Consider the following 16,108-nt stretch of genomic DNA (forward strand, 5'->3'; position numbering starts at 1 on the left):
CATGCCTAGAAGGGGTGAGCTTGGTGTGTGCATGGTGTGGTTTTAAATCAGTACTTTAATCCTCCTTTGGACTTCACAGACAGGCAAACTACTAAGAACTATTTTTAGTATACATTGAGGTGTGACACAGCTCCAGATTTCTTAATAAGCTTATTTGTTACTCTTCTAAAAGAAGAAGTGGGGTTTATTTCCTGAGTATATCTCATGTTACCTCTGGTTCATCCAAATGCAAAGTGGAACCTTTGCTGTTCCTACAGAAATAAATGAAGCTTCTTTTGAAAACCTAGCATTATCCTCTTCCCATTTCCTTCCAGCTTCCTGGTTGGTTGGTTGGGGTTTGGGTCTTTTTTGTCTGTCTCTTGGTTTGTTGTTGTTGTGGGTTTTTTGTTGTAGTTTGTTTGGTTTTTTTTTTGGGGGGGTTGTTTCTTTTGATTTGTTTGGCTGTTTAGTTGGTTTTCTTCAGGAGCGTTCCCTTTTTGTCCCCTCAGCCTCTCTCCTGTCTTTCAGAAACCATTTGCTTCTCCTCAGAATGGCACCTGCATATCCTATAAATTTAGTGGCAAGAACTAAGAGAACTAGAGAAATACAAAACCCTCTGAGCTGGGAAGAGTTTAGAGTTCCCCACTGGAACTGCTCAGCACAGACCTGTGTTCAGGTTCTTGACAGCCTCTGGAGTCTTAATGCCTCCCTCCTGTCTTCCCAGCCTCCCTCTGAACAGGGAGTCGTTTTTGTAGAGCAGGTGACATGGATGTTTGCTGCTGTTTTCACTTTTCCAGGCAAGTTCCTTTTTCATCAAACTAAGAGCAATGCAAACCTTTGGCCATCAGCTTGGACAGTGCCCTCTGCCCCTACACAGAGGTGGCAAACAGCATGAATTGGAACAGAGTCTTTAGCTGTCACTCTGCTTTTCTTCTGTTCCTTTTGCCTTTCTTCCAGAGCTGTCTCGACTGAGCAAGGTCACTTCCTGTTGCTGAGGACAAAGGATTGTAATCAGACATGTTGAGTTGAGGGCATATTCAGCACCAGGTAAATAAAGGGCACTCTGTTGGGGGATGTTAGCACTAGAGCCTCCTGCCAAGCCATCATTTCCACAGTCTGATGCAGTGCTGCACTGCCTCAGCCTCCCAGCACTGACACAAGAAATGTTTTGGGAAGGGCCCTGATGCAAATCCTTTGGGCAAACAGTTGGGATATGCAGGAACTGCTGTAACTGTGGGAGTGGGACATACCTGGGACAATGTTGGTCACACCTCCAGCAAGAATTTCCCAGCCAGGTGCATCAGCTCAATTATTTTCACTTGGTTGCCACCACAAACCACCAGCAGACCAACTGACAGAAAACCCTCCAGGATGGATGAGCCCTTGAGCATCCTGAGTCTGTTGGAGGATGGCCCTGCAGAGGGGTTGGAACTAGATGATCTTTAAGGTCCCTTCCAACCCAAACCATTCTGTGAGTCTATGGGTCTGTTCTGTGGTCAGAAAAGGAAGGCAGTGATGCTCATGCATGGCCTAAGCACCGAACAGGATGCTTTACTGAAATACTCCTGTGGTTTCTGCAGGTGAGCACACAAAACGATCCTTCCTCCTGCTGGTCACTGTGTCCTGGGTTCAGCCAACTGAGTCTGATGAGGAGCATTTGCTGCCATGATCACATCATGCCAGTTTTGCAGTGGAAGTGCTGGCTGGAGCAAAGCACCATGGGGCTTGTAGTTCAGATTGGAACATGAGAGGTTTCCTGTTTGGGTTGCTGCTTCCAGTTTCCAGTTCTGGGGTGTTGGGCTGCCTGTGGGCTTGGGGGCTTCGTTCTGTTGCTGGCTTCTGCTGGTGCTTCTGCTTCTGCAAAACAGCTCAAGGGACATGCCCATTGCAGCATCTCATTCAACTCCTTCTCACAGGCAGGGGGAGGTTGTGTTACTTTCCCTCATGTCTGTGTGTGTGGGCTTGCTTGTGAGTGCAGACTGTGTTAAAACAGCACAGCATGCCAAGAAAGTGGCAGTGCTGGTTAGGCACATGCAACTCTTCACTCCATTGCCTCTCACTTACTGGCATACTGGGAATAAGAGTTCTCTACAGACCTCATGACAACTACAAAGCACACCTAGAAGCTTCTGAGAGTGCAAACTGTCAGACAAAGGCTTTGCTTTCAGCTTTATGTTTGCAGCCATCATGACAGGAAATCAAAAATAGCTTTAAAAAGCTCTCCTGAAGAACAAACTCCCATGCAGGAGCTGTTTCTCATTCTTTCCCTTTTTCCTTCCTTTCTGTGCAAATAAGAGTGTTGGGAACAGGTTTGTATTTAACAACACAGTAAATCCTGCTAATCTACTGATTTGTCTGCTAGCATTGTGCTTATCACAGCACTGTTTGTTGGCTGGGGCAGACGTGGCCCTAATGTGCACAGCTGTGGAATGAAAACCACATCATGTGAGAGTGTGGGCAGGACCTGGCAGTTTGGGGGTGTTGCACACAATGACAGCTCAAGTCACAGACTGCTGTGTTTGTGACTGGGCTGTCCACATCCATCTCCAACAACAGAAAATGCCATGCTGAGGAACGTGCAAGCTAGGATGGCAAACAGCCATGAAAAAGGGGAAAGGAAACACTAAGTTGATTTTTGTGAGCTTGACAGGCAGTGTCACCATCTGATGGGGCATTAGCAGACAAAACATCAGAGAGCTATGACTGGCACAAAGAACGCTGAATGCGGATGGGAGGGTGACCAGTCAGTCAGGAGGCACAGGGGCTACAGCCAGCAGTGATGGCAGGGTAGAAAAAAGAGAAGGCGGCTGACAAAAACTCAGATGGAACACAATGTATGAGAGCAACTGACAGATGAACACACAAGAGGAGAAAGGAACACTGTGGAAAGAAGGAGCAAGCCAACAGCAGGCTACTGAGTACTGAACTAGAGGGGAGGAGGCAGGAACAGAGGTTCCCAGCTGATGTGTGGTGGTGGCCCTTGGCCTAACAACCCCAGGCAGAGCTACAGGCTGGGGTCAGAGTGGCTGGAGAGCAGCCAGGTAGAGAGTGATCTGGGCATACTGGTCGATGGCAGGCTGAACATGAGCCTGCAGTGTGCCCAGGCAGCCAGGAGGGCCAATGGTATCCTGGCCTGCATCAGGAACAGTGTGGCCGGCAGGAGCAGGGAGGTCATTCTGCCCCTGTACACTGCACTGGTGAGGCTGCACCTCGAGTCCTGTGTCCAGTTCTGGGCCCCTCAGTTTAGGAAGGAGGTTGACTTGCTGGAACGAGTCCAGAGAAGGGCAACAAAGTTAGTGAGAGGTTTGGGAAACAAGCCCTATGAGGAGAGGCTGAGGGAGCTGGGGTTGCTCAGCCTGGAGAAGAGGAGACTCAGGGGTGACCTTATTGCTCTCCACAACTACCTGAAGGGAGGTTGTAGACAGGCAGAGGTTGGTCTCTTCTCCCAGGCAGCCAGTACCATAACAAGAGGACACAATCTCAGGCTGCACCAGGGGAGGTTTAGGCTGGATGTTAGGAAGAAGTTCTACAGTTCTATACAGAGAGAGTGATTGCCCATTGGAATGGGCTGCCCAAGGAGGTGGTGGAGTCACCATCATTGGAGGTGTTCAGGAGGAGACTTGCTGGGGTGCTTGGTGCCATGGGTTAGCTGTTTAGGTGGTGTTGGATTGGTTGATGGGTTGGACACAATGATCTTGAAGGTCTCTTCCAACCTGGTCTATTCTATGTATTCTATGTACTCTAAAAACAAAAATGAGACTGAATACAATGGCCAGAGATGCTGGTTGTGAATGGGGACACAACCACCAGGCTGGACATGACCACCCAGCAAAGCTGAGCTCCTAGAGACTGCAGACTTCCAGACATTCTAAAATGAGACTCCACCACCTCTCCAGGCAGCACATCCCAATGGCCAATCACTCTGTCTTTGAAGAATTTCTTCCTAACATCCAGCCTAAACCTCCCCTGGCACAGCTTGAGACTGTGTCCTCTTCTTGATGACTGAAGAGCTGAGCTGAGACATGGAGCCAGCGCTGTGCCAGGTGATGGAGCCGGAGCGTTCCCTGTCTTGGCATACAGAGCCCTGCTCACGGGGAGACCTCTGGAACATGGACTGCAGCCGCACTCGGGGCAGGAGCCCGAACTCCGGTCCCTCAGAGGGCAGAAACCCGGAGCCGGCAAAGATGGGCCAGGCCCGGGGGTCCCCGACATCCCCTCGGGACAGGCGGAGGAAGCGGATCTGCCCGCGGGCACCGGCACCCAGCAGCCACGCTGGCGCCTCAGCCCCGCAGCGCCCTCTGCCGACCCTCCCGGAGCAGTTCAGAGGCAGCCAGCTCGCCGCGGGGAGGCTCGGTCGCCGTGCCCCTGGAGCCCTGGTCGCTGTCTCTCTGGCGCCGGCCCCTGCGACCTCTGCCACTGCCCTTCTGGAGCCCCGGCCGCTGTGGCCTGCAGTCTCGGTCACTGCTCCCGAGAGCCCCTGCCGACGCCCTGAGGCCCCGCGGAGCTGGCGGCATCCCGGGGGGCCGCGGACGGGCCGGGCGGTCCTGCGCTGCGGCCCCCGGGGCTGTGCAGATCCACCCCCTCTCAAACAGACCAGGGCGCCTCGCCGTGCTTCTACCCCCAGCACTGCGCGGAGCAGATTCACCTTCCCACGCAGTGCATGGAGCAGATCCACCTTACCGCACACCACATGGAACAGATTCACTGTCCCACACTGCATGGAGCAGATCCCCCTTCCCACACTGCATGGAGCAGATCTGGCACATGCACACACATGCACCATTCACAGACACCCACTGTCACTCCTAATGAATCAACAGACCTCACAGTCATCAGATCATCACCCAGCTTTATTTTAGTATCTCACACCTTCTACTCAGGGTTGGATAAATATAACCAGGTCAAAGATCAGTTACACACACACACACCCAGTTCCTTGAAGCAAGTGATGAGTATCTCTGTTAGATGCACAAAAGTCTCTGTTGTAAGGGCAGCTGCTGCAGCTCTGGTCAGGGAGCTCATTCCTCTGATTTCTACATATTAAAAAAGGGAAGATGATGGAGAGGTTACCAGAGCAACTGAGCTATTTGTGGGGTCACCTCAGGCCAGCGGTTTTGCAAATGTTGTGCCATGTTACTGGTGAAGAACCAGTATCTCCCAAGTCTGCTGAAAGGCCTGGATTCTTAATCACAGAACCACAGAATCATGGAATTGTTTGGGCTGGAAAAGCCCTATGAGATCATCCAGTCCAACCACTGACAAAACACCACCAGGGCCATTAAACCATTTCCCCAGGTGCCATGGCCACAGGTTTCTTGAACACCTTCAGAGATGGGGATTCCACCACCTCCCTGGGCAGCCACTTCCAATCCCTGACCACTTTTGCAGCAGACATTTTCCTAATATCCAACCCAAACCTTCCCTGGCACAATTTCAGGACAGTTTGTCTTGTTCTGTCACCTGAGACTAGGGAGAAGACCCCAACCCCCACCTTACTGCAACCTCCTTTCAGGGGCTTGTAGAGAGCAATGAGGTCTCCCCTCAGCCTCCTCAAGGCTAAACACCCCCAGTTCCCTCCGTTGCTCCTCACCACCCTGATCTCTAGACCCTTCCCCAGCTTTGTTGCTCTTCTCTGGACCTGCTCCAACCCCTCAATGTCCTTCTTGGAGTGAGGGGCCCAAAACTGAACCTAGGATTTGAGGTGTGGCCTCTCCAGTGCCCAGTAGAGAGGCACAATCCCTGCCCTGCTCCTGCTGGCCACACTGTGCCTGATCCAGGCTGGTAGCCTTTTTGGCTACCTGGGTACACCCTGGCTTGTCTTCAGATGCTGTCAACCTGCACCCCCAGGTTCTTTTCTGCTGGGCTGTTTCCAGCCAATCTGTCTGAAGCCTGGAGCCTTCATGGGGTTGCTGTGACCGAAGTGCAGGACCTGGCACTTGGCTTTGTTAAACCTCATACCTGGTCTGTCTCTTGGGAGGCACCAAAAGGACTTTCTAAAACCTGCCAGTTTTGAGTAAGTGCCAATTTCTGGCCTTCCTTTGCAAGGACAGTCCTGGGGATGTGTGGGTGGAACGCAGCTGTGGCTGCCAGGTCTGTGGGCAGAGCTCTTTCTGCCACATGCTGCACAGGAGTGCTCCTTCCCTGCAGCTTCCCAGCTCACCTGGCCTCCGATGTCGCGGCTCTTGGCTCGCAGCTTGTTCACCTGGCACTCAGCAATGTCTGCGCGCTCCTCAGCCTCCTCCAGCTCGTGCTGGGCCTTGCGGCATCGGGAGAGGTGGGTGTTGGCCTGTTCCTCCTGAAAGCCAAGCAGTGCCATCACTGCCATGGGCACAGACTGACACTGCCCTCTCACCACTAACCCAACACCTGCAGGGTGCACCTCTGCCCCATCACTTACTGCTGGGCCTCACACCTACACCCCTGCACTGCCAGCACTCCTGAGCTTCTTTCTGGTGCTCCAACGATGTGAGCACTCAGCTGGGGGCAGAGCAATTGGTCCTGCTCATGTCCAGCTGGGCTAATTGGCTCCCGTGGCCCCCCAAACGCCCCAAGTTTAGGGTAATTACTGCTGTGCCTACTCTCTTCTAAGCCATGAGTCTTTACGAGGTCAGGAATATTCCAAGGCAGTGGACATAGCTGCCCAACCAAAGCAAACATTCTATTGTTTTAATGAACTTGGGAGCCTAGACCTTTTGGAAAGTTCCACCCTGGACCACAGAGATTTGAAAGGAGTCCTGCACTCACAGCTTCCTCAGCCTGTTTCTTGTATGCTTTCACTTTTAGCTGCAGCTTGTCTACCAGGTCCTGGAGCCGGAGAATGTTTTTTTTGTCCTCTTCAGACTGTGGGAAGTGGAAATCAAGTCAGTCTTGGAAGATGGGCTGAGGTGGTGCTCCTTGAGAGGACAGAGGGTCTGGGGTACCTGGTAAGTGAGCTCCTTCAGCCTTCGCTCGTACTTGCGAACACCTTTCAGAGACTCGATTCCTCGTTTCTGCTCAGCATGAAGCTCATTTTCCAGCTCATTAATCTGAAAGACAGTGTCATGGTGAAGACAGCCAGCTGCTGGCCCTGCTGTAGGGAGAACCCTGCGAACCAGGGTTCTCCAGACTAAGGCTGCAGAGAAAGTGGCAGTGCAGGGCAGCTTTCTGCAGCTTCTGGGGGCTAGTGTAGCTAGGGGCTTCCCAGCATGCTGTGTGAGTTGTGACACAGCATAGAAATCCATAATTATTTGTAGTAGGTTTGGACTTAGATGTGCAGAACTGCAGCATTGATAATCAAAATGAGGCTTAAATTTGTCAGAGAAGACAGAAATTGTAGCAGGGAAGGGAGGATGCCATCAACATTCACCAGTATGTGGAAAAACCTTTTATTTGACCTTAACCACCTCCCATAGCTCCATGCCTCTTCTGCAGCGTATGTCTTATGATTTATTGACTTACACTCAAACTGATGGGTTTATTTCTGTGAGGAAATTTCCTTCTGAACCCAAGAGCACCTAACTCCAGTCAATTGTGCTGTAATTTGGACCAGGAACAGCTGAAGAGCACAGTAAGTGGGTCAGGCAAATGGTCCCTCTAGGGCAGCAGCAGCCACTCTTGAGCATGGGAACCTGGCTGCTATCTGCTCCCCACACAGGCATTAGATTAGAGATGGAAAGGGGCAAATCTGTGCCTGTTCCTTTGTGTATGTCTATACACCTGCTGCTTTCTAACCCCTTTTTGAACATCCTACCAGGTGCCTCTACAGGCTCCCAAGCATCAGGTTCCAGGATTTCACTCCTCACTCTTGTACTTCTTTTTATCTTAACTGATCCCCAGGTGCAGATGTCCTGATCTGCATGGTGTGTCCTTACCTGTCATGTTGTGCATGCTGATGAATGACCATCCAGTATGCTTCTTGGTCACTGCTGCCATGATTCTGTAAACTCTGATCTCCTCCCCCTCAGCCATCTCCTCTCCAAAACAAAGAGTCCTGGCATTGTTTGTCTCTTCTCATAAGGCTTCACCTACTCAGCTGCCATTCCCTGAATACTTCTCTAACTGTCAAGTCCTTCTGGAGTTGCACAGACCAGAACTGCACATGGTACATTTAATATAGTGCAAGTGATGCTCTCTGTCTTGGTTCTCAGCACTTTTCCTAATGAAGCCAAACTTTGTTCCTCTTTTGAGATTTTGCAAGCAAGTTTCTGAGGCCTGTCATAGATGAGACAGGGATTGCCTGGCTGAGCTGTAATTGCCAGTTCCAAATTCATCCCCAAGTAAGTATGTCCCCAAACCAGTATGTATTTTTGCCTAGCTAAGTTAAACACCTACCTCTACCAGGGTGTTCATGTGCCACCAATATGCCCACTCTGTTTTTATGAGGTCATTCTCGAGTTCTTCACACAGTACAACATGCATCTGCTCAGTTCCTGTTGCAACCTTCCTAAGAGGTCCCAGCAACCAATGCCTGCTTTAGGACCACAGCCCCCTCCTAGTCTCTATCATACCCTCGCCTCCAGTTTCTGGAGCTGCTTCTTTCCACCCTTCAGGGCCAGCTGCTCAGCCTCATCCAGACGGTGCTGCAGGTCCTTTACTGTCTGTTCCAGATTCCTCTTCATCCTCTCCAGGTGGGCACTGGTGTCCTGCTCCTTCTTCAGTTCTTCTGCCATCATGGCTGCCTGGATGTAGTGCACAGATATGTTACAAATATGCCTCCTTGTCCCTGGCAGTTCTGTGCTTTCCCTGGCAGCAGTGCCCAGCTTCACGCTGGTGTATGGTTCTCCACCTTCTCAGCCAGTGCCCTGGCAGTGCTGAGGCTCTGTCATACACAGAGGATCCCTCTTCCTCTCTATCTGTATTTCTAAAACTCTGCCTTGGAAAACAGGCAGGCTTGCTGGCAACAACAAAATCATCAAGGTATGCAAATGCCTCATTTTTCAAGTCAGTGGAAATCAGGGGCATCTTGAAGTAACACCAGCTAGCACTCTGCATCTCTGGGCTCCCAGATGATTTTCAATATCCAGCCCTTTGGTGCTTAAATTTGCTGAAGACTCCAGTGTCCTGAACTGGAATGAAAAGCTTGAGCCTGCTGAGATCTTCAGGACCTGGGATGGAGATCTATCACCAGTGGGCAGAGAGAAACCTGCAGCACTGCTGCTGGCAGGCAGGCAGAGCTAGACACAGCACTTCAGGCCCAGGTGCACCAGGACTTGCTGTAACCATTTTCTGTTTCATTTTCACCTACCTTTCCTAGATAGCTTTGTTTCTTCTGATGCTGTGGAACTGTTACCTTGTCTAAATGAAATGTTTTGATTCTGGTTTTATTTCTTCCATGTCTAGCATTTGTATAGAAGCAGGGATGATTCTAGCCTCAATTTCTGCTTTTCAGTGCTATCTAAAGAGAACTTGGCTCAGACTACTATTTCCTATGGCAATTTTGCCCCCCTCTGTTCTGTCCTGTGTATTACATTTATCCTGGAAGCAGACGTGAATGTGAGGAAAGGGAGACAGGATGCCTCCTCCATGCAGACTGCTAGCAGAACAGGAGTATAGGACCTGACTGAAGGGGGTTTCAGTGGCAAGCAGTAGAGCAGAGGCTGTGTGAGGCCCATGTGGGAGGGATTATTCTGTTCCTGTGTTGAGGAATTGGTTCTCCTCCACCTGTTTGCTGCCTTTCTAAAGTGTGAAAGTGCTCGCAGCAGTGTAAAACGAACAAGAGGACTCACGTCTGTGATGGCTTTCTTTGCTTTCTCCTCTGCATTTCTGGCTTCCTGAATGCTGTCTTCCACTTCACTCTGTAAGTGAGTAATGTCCACTTCCAGTCTCTTCTTAGTGTTGAGGAGGCTTGTGTTCTGTTGAGACAGCCCCAATCGAGGTCATTCCCACCCTGCTTCATGCCACTGCCACATGCCCAGGAGAAAGCAGACCCCAAGTACCTGGGAGTGGAGGAGCTGCACTCGCTCGCTGGCGTCAGTCAGCTCCTGCTCTGACACCTTCCTGGCTCGCTCTGTCTGCTCCATGGCAGCTCTCATCTCCTCCATTTCTGTTGTCATCAGATTGTTCCTACGCTCTACCATAGCAAGCTGCTCCTTCAGGTCATCATTCTCTCTCAAAGCATCATCCAAATGGAGCTGGGAATCCTTTGAAGGTGAAAGCACCATGAGATGCAGATGCAAGCAGAGGGAGTGGGAAAGACCTGCAGGACAGCAGCCCCTGCGGTCCCTACCTTGAGTTGCCCTTGCACGGCTTTGAGGTGCTTCTGTGTCTCTGCCACCTGGCAGTTGGCAAGGCTCAGCTGTATTTCCATGTCATTCAGATCTCCCTCCATCTTCTTTTTCAGCCTCAAAGCATCATTTCTGCTTCTGATCTCAGCATCCAGTGTGGTCTGCATAGACTCTAATACCCTCTGGTGATTTCTCTTCAGCTGTTGAATTTCTTCATCTTTCTCTGCAATCCTTCTATCAATATCTGACTTCATTTGGTTCAGCTCCAGCTGCACACGCAAGATTTTCCCTTCTTCATGTTCTAAAGAGCCCTGGGAGGGTTGAAATAATCTCATTAGTCTCTGCAGTGTCCATTGCTGGGAAATGCCCAAGCAGGATGTTGAGGCTTTGCACCCAATAACGAGATACTGCCTCACTGCGGACCTGTCAGAAGGGCCTGGGACCAGAGAAGCAATTCTTGTACACCAGGCTGGTATACCTCAGCCTGATACTAATCAGTGATTTAGGAATAAGATTCCTGAGTAAAATGCAGGGGAATTCAGGTGACTGACGACATTTTCATACATAAACTAGAGCAGATGGATTTGCTCTTCTCAGATGTGCCCAATGATAGGGGCAAGCTGGAGCATAAAAGCTTCCATGTCAACATAAGGAAAAACTTTTTCACTGTGAGGGTGGCAAAACACTGGAGCAGGCTGCCCAGGGGGGGTTGTGGACTCTCCTTCTCTGGAGGCTTTCAAAACCTGCCTGGATGCATTCCTTTGTGACCTGCCCTGGATGAGCCTGCTCTGGCAGGGGGGTTGGACTGGATGACCTTTTGAGGTCCCTTCCAACCTCTAATGTTCTGTGATTCTGTGAACTTTGAAGTTGGCCCTGCTTTGAGCTGGAGGTTGGACAAAAGACACCCAGAGATCCTTTCCAACCTAAGTTAATTGTGCCTCTGTGTTTGAGCTATGCCCCAGGTATGACATGGGCAGCTCCACAAAAGGCTTTCAAAGACTTTTTGTGGATCATCAGATATAGTCATAAAGAAGTAATAAAAACTTTTCCAAGAGACAGTCAGGGCAGACAGGGAACAAAAGGCAGAACCCAGACAAGAGTGAACTGTAGGAGCTGAGATCTGTTACAGATTGGGGGGGGAAAAAAAGTTATATTTAAAGTTATAAAGGTCTAGACATAGCCACAGACAGGGAGGAAGACTGAGAAATCATGGAACTGATACGGGACCTGGTGGGACCTGGTATGCAGCATTTGTCAGGAAAGCATGTCAGTGTACCAGTGGCACCTCCAAGTTTCAGCTGATCCCCAGCAACCTCTCCATGTTCATCTAGACCCATGTTCTGTGAGCTGACTTCTCTTTGGATGTCTTACTGACTCCCATTCATTGGAAGTGGAGGAACTGAAGAAATATAATCTTAATTTTCTTCAACATTCACAGAATCACAGAAACATTCAGGTTGGAAAAGATCACCAAGTCCAACCATTAACCCTACTCTCAGGGTTCACCCCTAAACCATATCCCCAGGCACCACATCCAAACCACCTTTAAACACCAACAGGGTTGGTGACTCCACCACATCTCTGGGCAGCACAATTCCAGTATCTGACTGCTCAGCACCAACCTCTCCACAATCTCCTTTCAGGTCGTTGTAGACAGCAATGAGGTCTCCCCTCAGCCTCCTCTTTTTCAAACTAAAGAGCCCCAGCTATTCAGCTTTCTCTGAATAGGAGATGATGTTGAGAAGACTTAGAAGTACGTATTAGACCTGCTCTGAAAACATCCTGAAGTAATTTGACTAGTAAAGAATTGTGAGAGTTTTGAAACACAAGTGACCTTTCTTCAGCCAGATTCAGGAGCAAACTCAAACAGGTGGTGGAAAATGAGCTCAGGCTCCATCTGGGGCTGTTTTGTGCACAACAGCACAGCAAAGGAGGCCACATTGCTCTGGGGGAGAAGCAGTCCCTCTGCTGTTTGGTCTGCTTGTGCTCTCATACTGCACCTTTGGGACAGTATCAGGATAAACAAGAACACATCATCCCCACACTGTCTCCTGTCATGATCTCTCTAAACCAAGCCCCCTTACTGAGGACACTTGCCTCTGCTTCTTCTAATGCTGCTTGAAGGTCACACTTTTCTTGCTCAATTTGTTTCTTTGCTTTCTCCAGCCCATGGTTAGCTTTCCCAGATTCAGCAATCTGTTCAGTCAGATCAGAAATTTCCTCTGCAACACAGGAAGCAGACACTCAGCTCATCTTAGATAACATTGTCAATAGCACCTGCAATTGCTGTTTGACAGGGGGAACAGATAACAATGCAATGTGATACAGCACTGAGGAGAAATAATAGGTCTTGCCCCATGTGCAATCTTTATTTCTGATTACCTGCTGTCTCCTGTTCAGTGTGCAATTTGAAAGTGAGAGGAACCAACTGGATTGAGCTCAGAGTCTATTGTGTAGAGAAATTCTATCACCCGAGACAGCCCTGTTTGATTGCTCTCTGTACCCGTAGCTACTCCCCAGGGGATCGTTCAGTTCACCAAAAAGAAGTGAGTTGTGTTTGCTTTATACACTTAACTAACTGCTTAGTGAATGGCAATCCTTTGGGCCACAGCTGCGTGGTCCTCCAGTCAACAGGAGACAGACAATAACCCTCCAGAGTTTCTTTTCTAATGGCAGTGACTGACATAATCTGAAAAAAAAATATTAGTATCTGATGTGATCATTATCTCTGTCCACTCAGCTAATGACTCCTGTTAACAATCCCTGAAGGGGGTTATGATGGTGTAAAGGAGGAGAACAGCATGAGGAAGCAGGATGCTGGAGGCATGTGCTGACAGGTGACTGTGAGCAGCTGAGTAGGAAAGAAAGTTGCCTAACCTGAGCTGTGTGGGAAAATCATAAAGAACAATATCCTGGGAAGGAGGCAGTGCTCTGGTGGCCTAGAAGCATGGAAGCAGGATGGAGACCTGGACTTACGCTGGAGGTTCTTATTCTCCCTCCTGACGGTCTCGGCCTGGTCCAGAATCTCTTCGTAGGCATTCTTCATGCGGAAGATCTCAGTGCTGAGGGAGCGAGACTCCTTCTGGGCAGCTTCCAGCTCAGCCTGACTCTCCTGGTACTTCTGCTTCCATTCAGCCAGGACCTGGAGTGACAGGAGCACAAGAATGACCCATTCTCCAACACTTTTGTCTTTGCTTGTTTGCAGGGCAAGAAACCTAGAGGGGCTTTGGATTGTTCTCTGCCTGCTGGCAGTCAGCTCACAGTGACACACACTCTGGCTGGTTTGCTGGAAGCTACCTAAATTATCCTCCTCAGCCAGCACAAAGCACAACCCCAGGCTCTCAGGTAGGAGTTTGGTCTGGCACCAGCCTGGACACAATGTGGTTATTCTGGATGAAGCTGGATCAGCCTTCTCATTACTGCAGGAGTTAGTGGTCTTGCACACAGTTTACCAACAAAGGTCATGTTCTGTTGATTATCTCCTGAGCTGGACACCACAGTGAGGCCTTCTTTTTAGCACAATGACCTAAGTGACTCACACAAGGCTGGGCCAAGGCACAGGGCTGTGCAGCATCACTTGGTCAGTGTTGGTTCTTTGTGTTAAAAGCAGTGCAGGCTGGAACTGTGTAAATGAGTCTGAGGCTCTGCCTAACCTGAATACAAGGCACCAGACAAAAAGTCAGGGCTTGTCAGCTTGCATGTGAGCACTTGCTCAGTCTGCTTGATTAAAGACTAGGGATGGATCCTCCCAATGCACTGTGTAAAGACTTCATGCTTTGTAAAGCTATCAGAAAGGTGCTTTATTGCTTGGCGTGGTCAGTCTGGGGTTACTCCCACCCTGACACTGTCATTACTGTGTCTTGTGCTCCTTGCTGTGGCTTTGCTTTGGATAAAATGCAGGTTATCTTACTGAGAATGCAGAACATTCACCAGTTCAGAATTTGGCCTGGCCTATCTAATGTCTACCCATGTTCAGCTCTGGCAGGCTCTTTGAATGAACCTTGTCAAAATTCTTCTGCTTTTTGTCAAAAGCTGCACAAGCTGCGTTGGACCTCTCCACATCAATCATGAGGTCATCCACTTCCCCCTGCAGCCTCTGCTTTGTCTTCTCCAGTGAAGCACACTTGGAGTTGACAGCTTCAATCTGCTCCTCTGAGTCCTGAAGGCGCTGAGCAAGCTTCTTCCTGCAGGATGAGACAATCAGTGCTGAGGGAAGGGAAGTTCTGATGTTCCCAGAAGATGGATAGGAATGGAGTTTGGCATGGGAGAGATGGGCAGAGACAGTAACATAGGGAGGTGTGATGGCATGAACAGAGAGCATCCGTAAGGGCCTGGGATGACACAGCACACTAGAGTGGTGCACAGGCTGAGAGAAGACCTACCCAGGGGGTAGACTATACCAGTCTGGAGGGGAACCAGGAACATGCTTTCATACTGGCAGTGTAAACAATGAGACTTTTTAACTACTATAATTATCTCTGTAGTTCATGCACTGAAATTCTTCCTTCTGTCGACACTCCCAAGCCTTTGCTTCTTCTACTTTAAACCTCTCCTTACTCCCCTTTCCTCAACTAACAGATCCAAAAGCACACTGCTCTGCATATTGCCTCTGCAAGCATGTCCTGGTTTCCTTCAGCTCCTTCTCACATTTATACTGAAATATTCTTCCACTTGGTTTAACTCATCCTGTCCTCTGCATTTGCCTTTACTAAGCCACTCAACTTTGTACAGGATAAGATTCCCCATCTCTGTTACCCTTCCTCAATCAAATCCATGACTTATTCCCCAGAGTGTGTGGCTGTGTCTCTTTCAACATCACCTTTGAATCTGTCTCCCTTGGCTTCCTCACACCCTGATACCACCTACTTGGCCTCCTCCAGCTCCTCCGTGCGCTGAATGGCGTCCGTCTCGTATTTGGTTCTCCACTGAGCCACTTCACTGTTGGCCTTGGACAGGGCTCGCTGCAGCTCCCCCTTGGCCTCCTGCTCCTCCTCATATTGTTCCCGGAGCAAGTCACAGTCGTGGCGAGCAGACTGCAGGGCGTGGGCCAGGGCGTTCTTGGCCTTGGTAGTTAAAATGAGACAAATCATCAAAATGTGAACAATTGGTGACTGGGTTCTTTTACTCTGTTTTGAGAAAAACTCCACCTCTCACCACCCAAGAACAACAGTTGTTAGAGTAACAAGGAGCAAAGGGGGGCTCTGGGTTTCACACTTGTTAAAAAAGTGTGGGGGGTTGGACTAGACAATCTCTAGAGGTCCCTTCCAACCCCCAACATTCTTCTATGACTCTAAGGTCTGCCTCTTGTCCATCTTGTCTGGGTTTCTGCCTCTCAAACACACCTGCACCAAGTGCTTCAGGCAAACACACAAGAAACCCAGCAAGAGATAAGGTGGGAATTATCTCTCAAGAAGTTCCCCTGTAAGCTTTTCAGGTAGAAATTGGTGCTTGTCTGAAGGGAGAAGCTTTAGACTCTTTTGCCATATCTAGCCCCAGGTACATCTGCATTCTTGCTCTCCTTCCTTTTTTTGACTGCTGCTGTTTCCTTTGCCTTAGGGATTTTCTCTGCACACAAAGCTACTCTCATGGCTCTGAGCTTCAGAAAGCAGGATGAGAAGGACTTAAACTGTCTTCCTTATTTAATTTCTAATGTCCCTGTGTTATGCTCCAAGGCAGTTCAACAGTTTCACTTTTCCAATGTCTCCATCTTTCTCTGAGGAGAAATCTCATGTGTTATTTTAGCTTATGTATTTATTTTATACTGTCTTGGTACAAATTAAAAGAAGTCACCTTATTTTCTTCCTCTAGCTGCCTCTTCAGCTCTTCAGTCTGCTGAGTGAAAGCATGTTTGCCTCGAGTCAACTGAGAAATCAAGGACTCCTTCTCCTCAAGCTGCCGACTAAGTTCACCTAATGAGCAAAGGTATT

General features: G+C 49.4%; 1 protein-coding gene across 1 annotated transcript in view; it reads right to left on the minus strand.

The window, feature by feature from the left end:
• Positions 1–4,828: 4,828 nt before the first annotated feature.
• Positions 4,829–16,108, minus strand: part of LOC137447756 (myosin-1B-like) — a 35,521-nt gene continuing 24,241 nt past the window's right edge. Inside the window, exons 28-40 of the mRNA XM_068151631.1 lie at positions 15,972–16,090; positions 15,048–15,244; positions 14,182–14,365; positions 13,158–13,323; positions 12,279–12,403; positions 10,184–10,492; positions 9,894–10,097; positions 9,684–9,809; positions 8,466–8,636; positions 6,900–7,004; positions 6,724–6,819; positions 6,140–6,274; positions 4,829–5,012 (exon numbers count right to left, since the gene is read on the minus strand). Coding sequence (XP_068007732.1) covers positions 4,998–5,012; positions 6,140–6,274; positions 6,724–6,819; positions 6,900–7,004; positions 8,466–8,636; positions 9,684–9,809; positions 9,894–10,097; positions 10,184–10,492; positions 12,279–12,403; positions 13,158–13,323; positions 14,182–14,365; positions 15,048–15,244; positions 15,972–16,090 — 1,952 coding nt within the window. The 3' untranslated portion in view covers positions 4,829–4,997. The remainder of the gene's footprint in view (positions 5,013–6,139; positions 6,275–6,723; positions 6,820–6,899; positions 7,005–8,465; positions 8,637–9,683; positions 9,810–9,893; positions 10,098–10,183; positions 10,493–12,278; positions 12,404–13,157; positions 13,324–14,181; positions 14,366–15,047; positions 15,245–15,971; positions 16,091–16,108) is intronic.

The sequence above is a fragment of the Melanerpes formicivorus genome, unplaced genomic scaffold, assembly GCF_026170545.1.
Source record: "Melanerpes formicivorus ecotype bairdi unplaced genomic scaffold, bMelFor1.0.p_v2 SCAF_21, whole genome shotgun sequence".
Taxonomy (NCBI): Eukaryota; Metazoa; Chordata; class Aves; order Piciformes; family Picidae; genus Melanerpes; species Melanerpes formicivorus.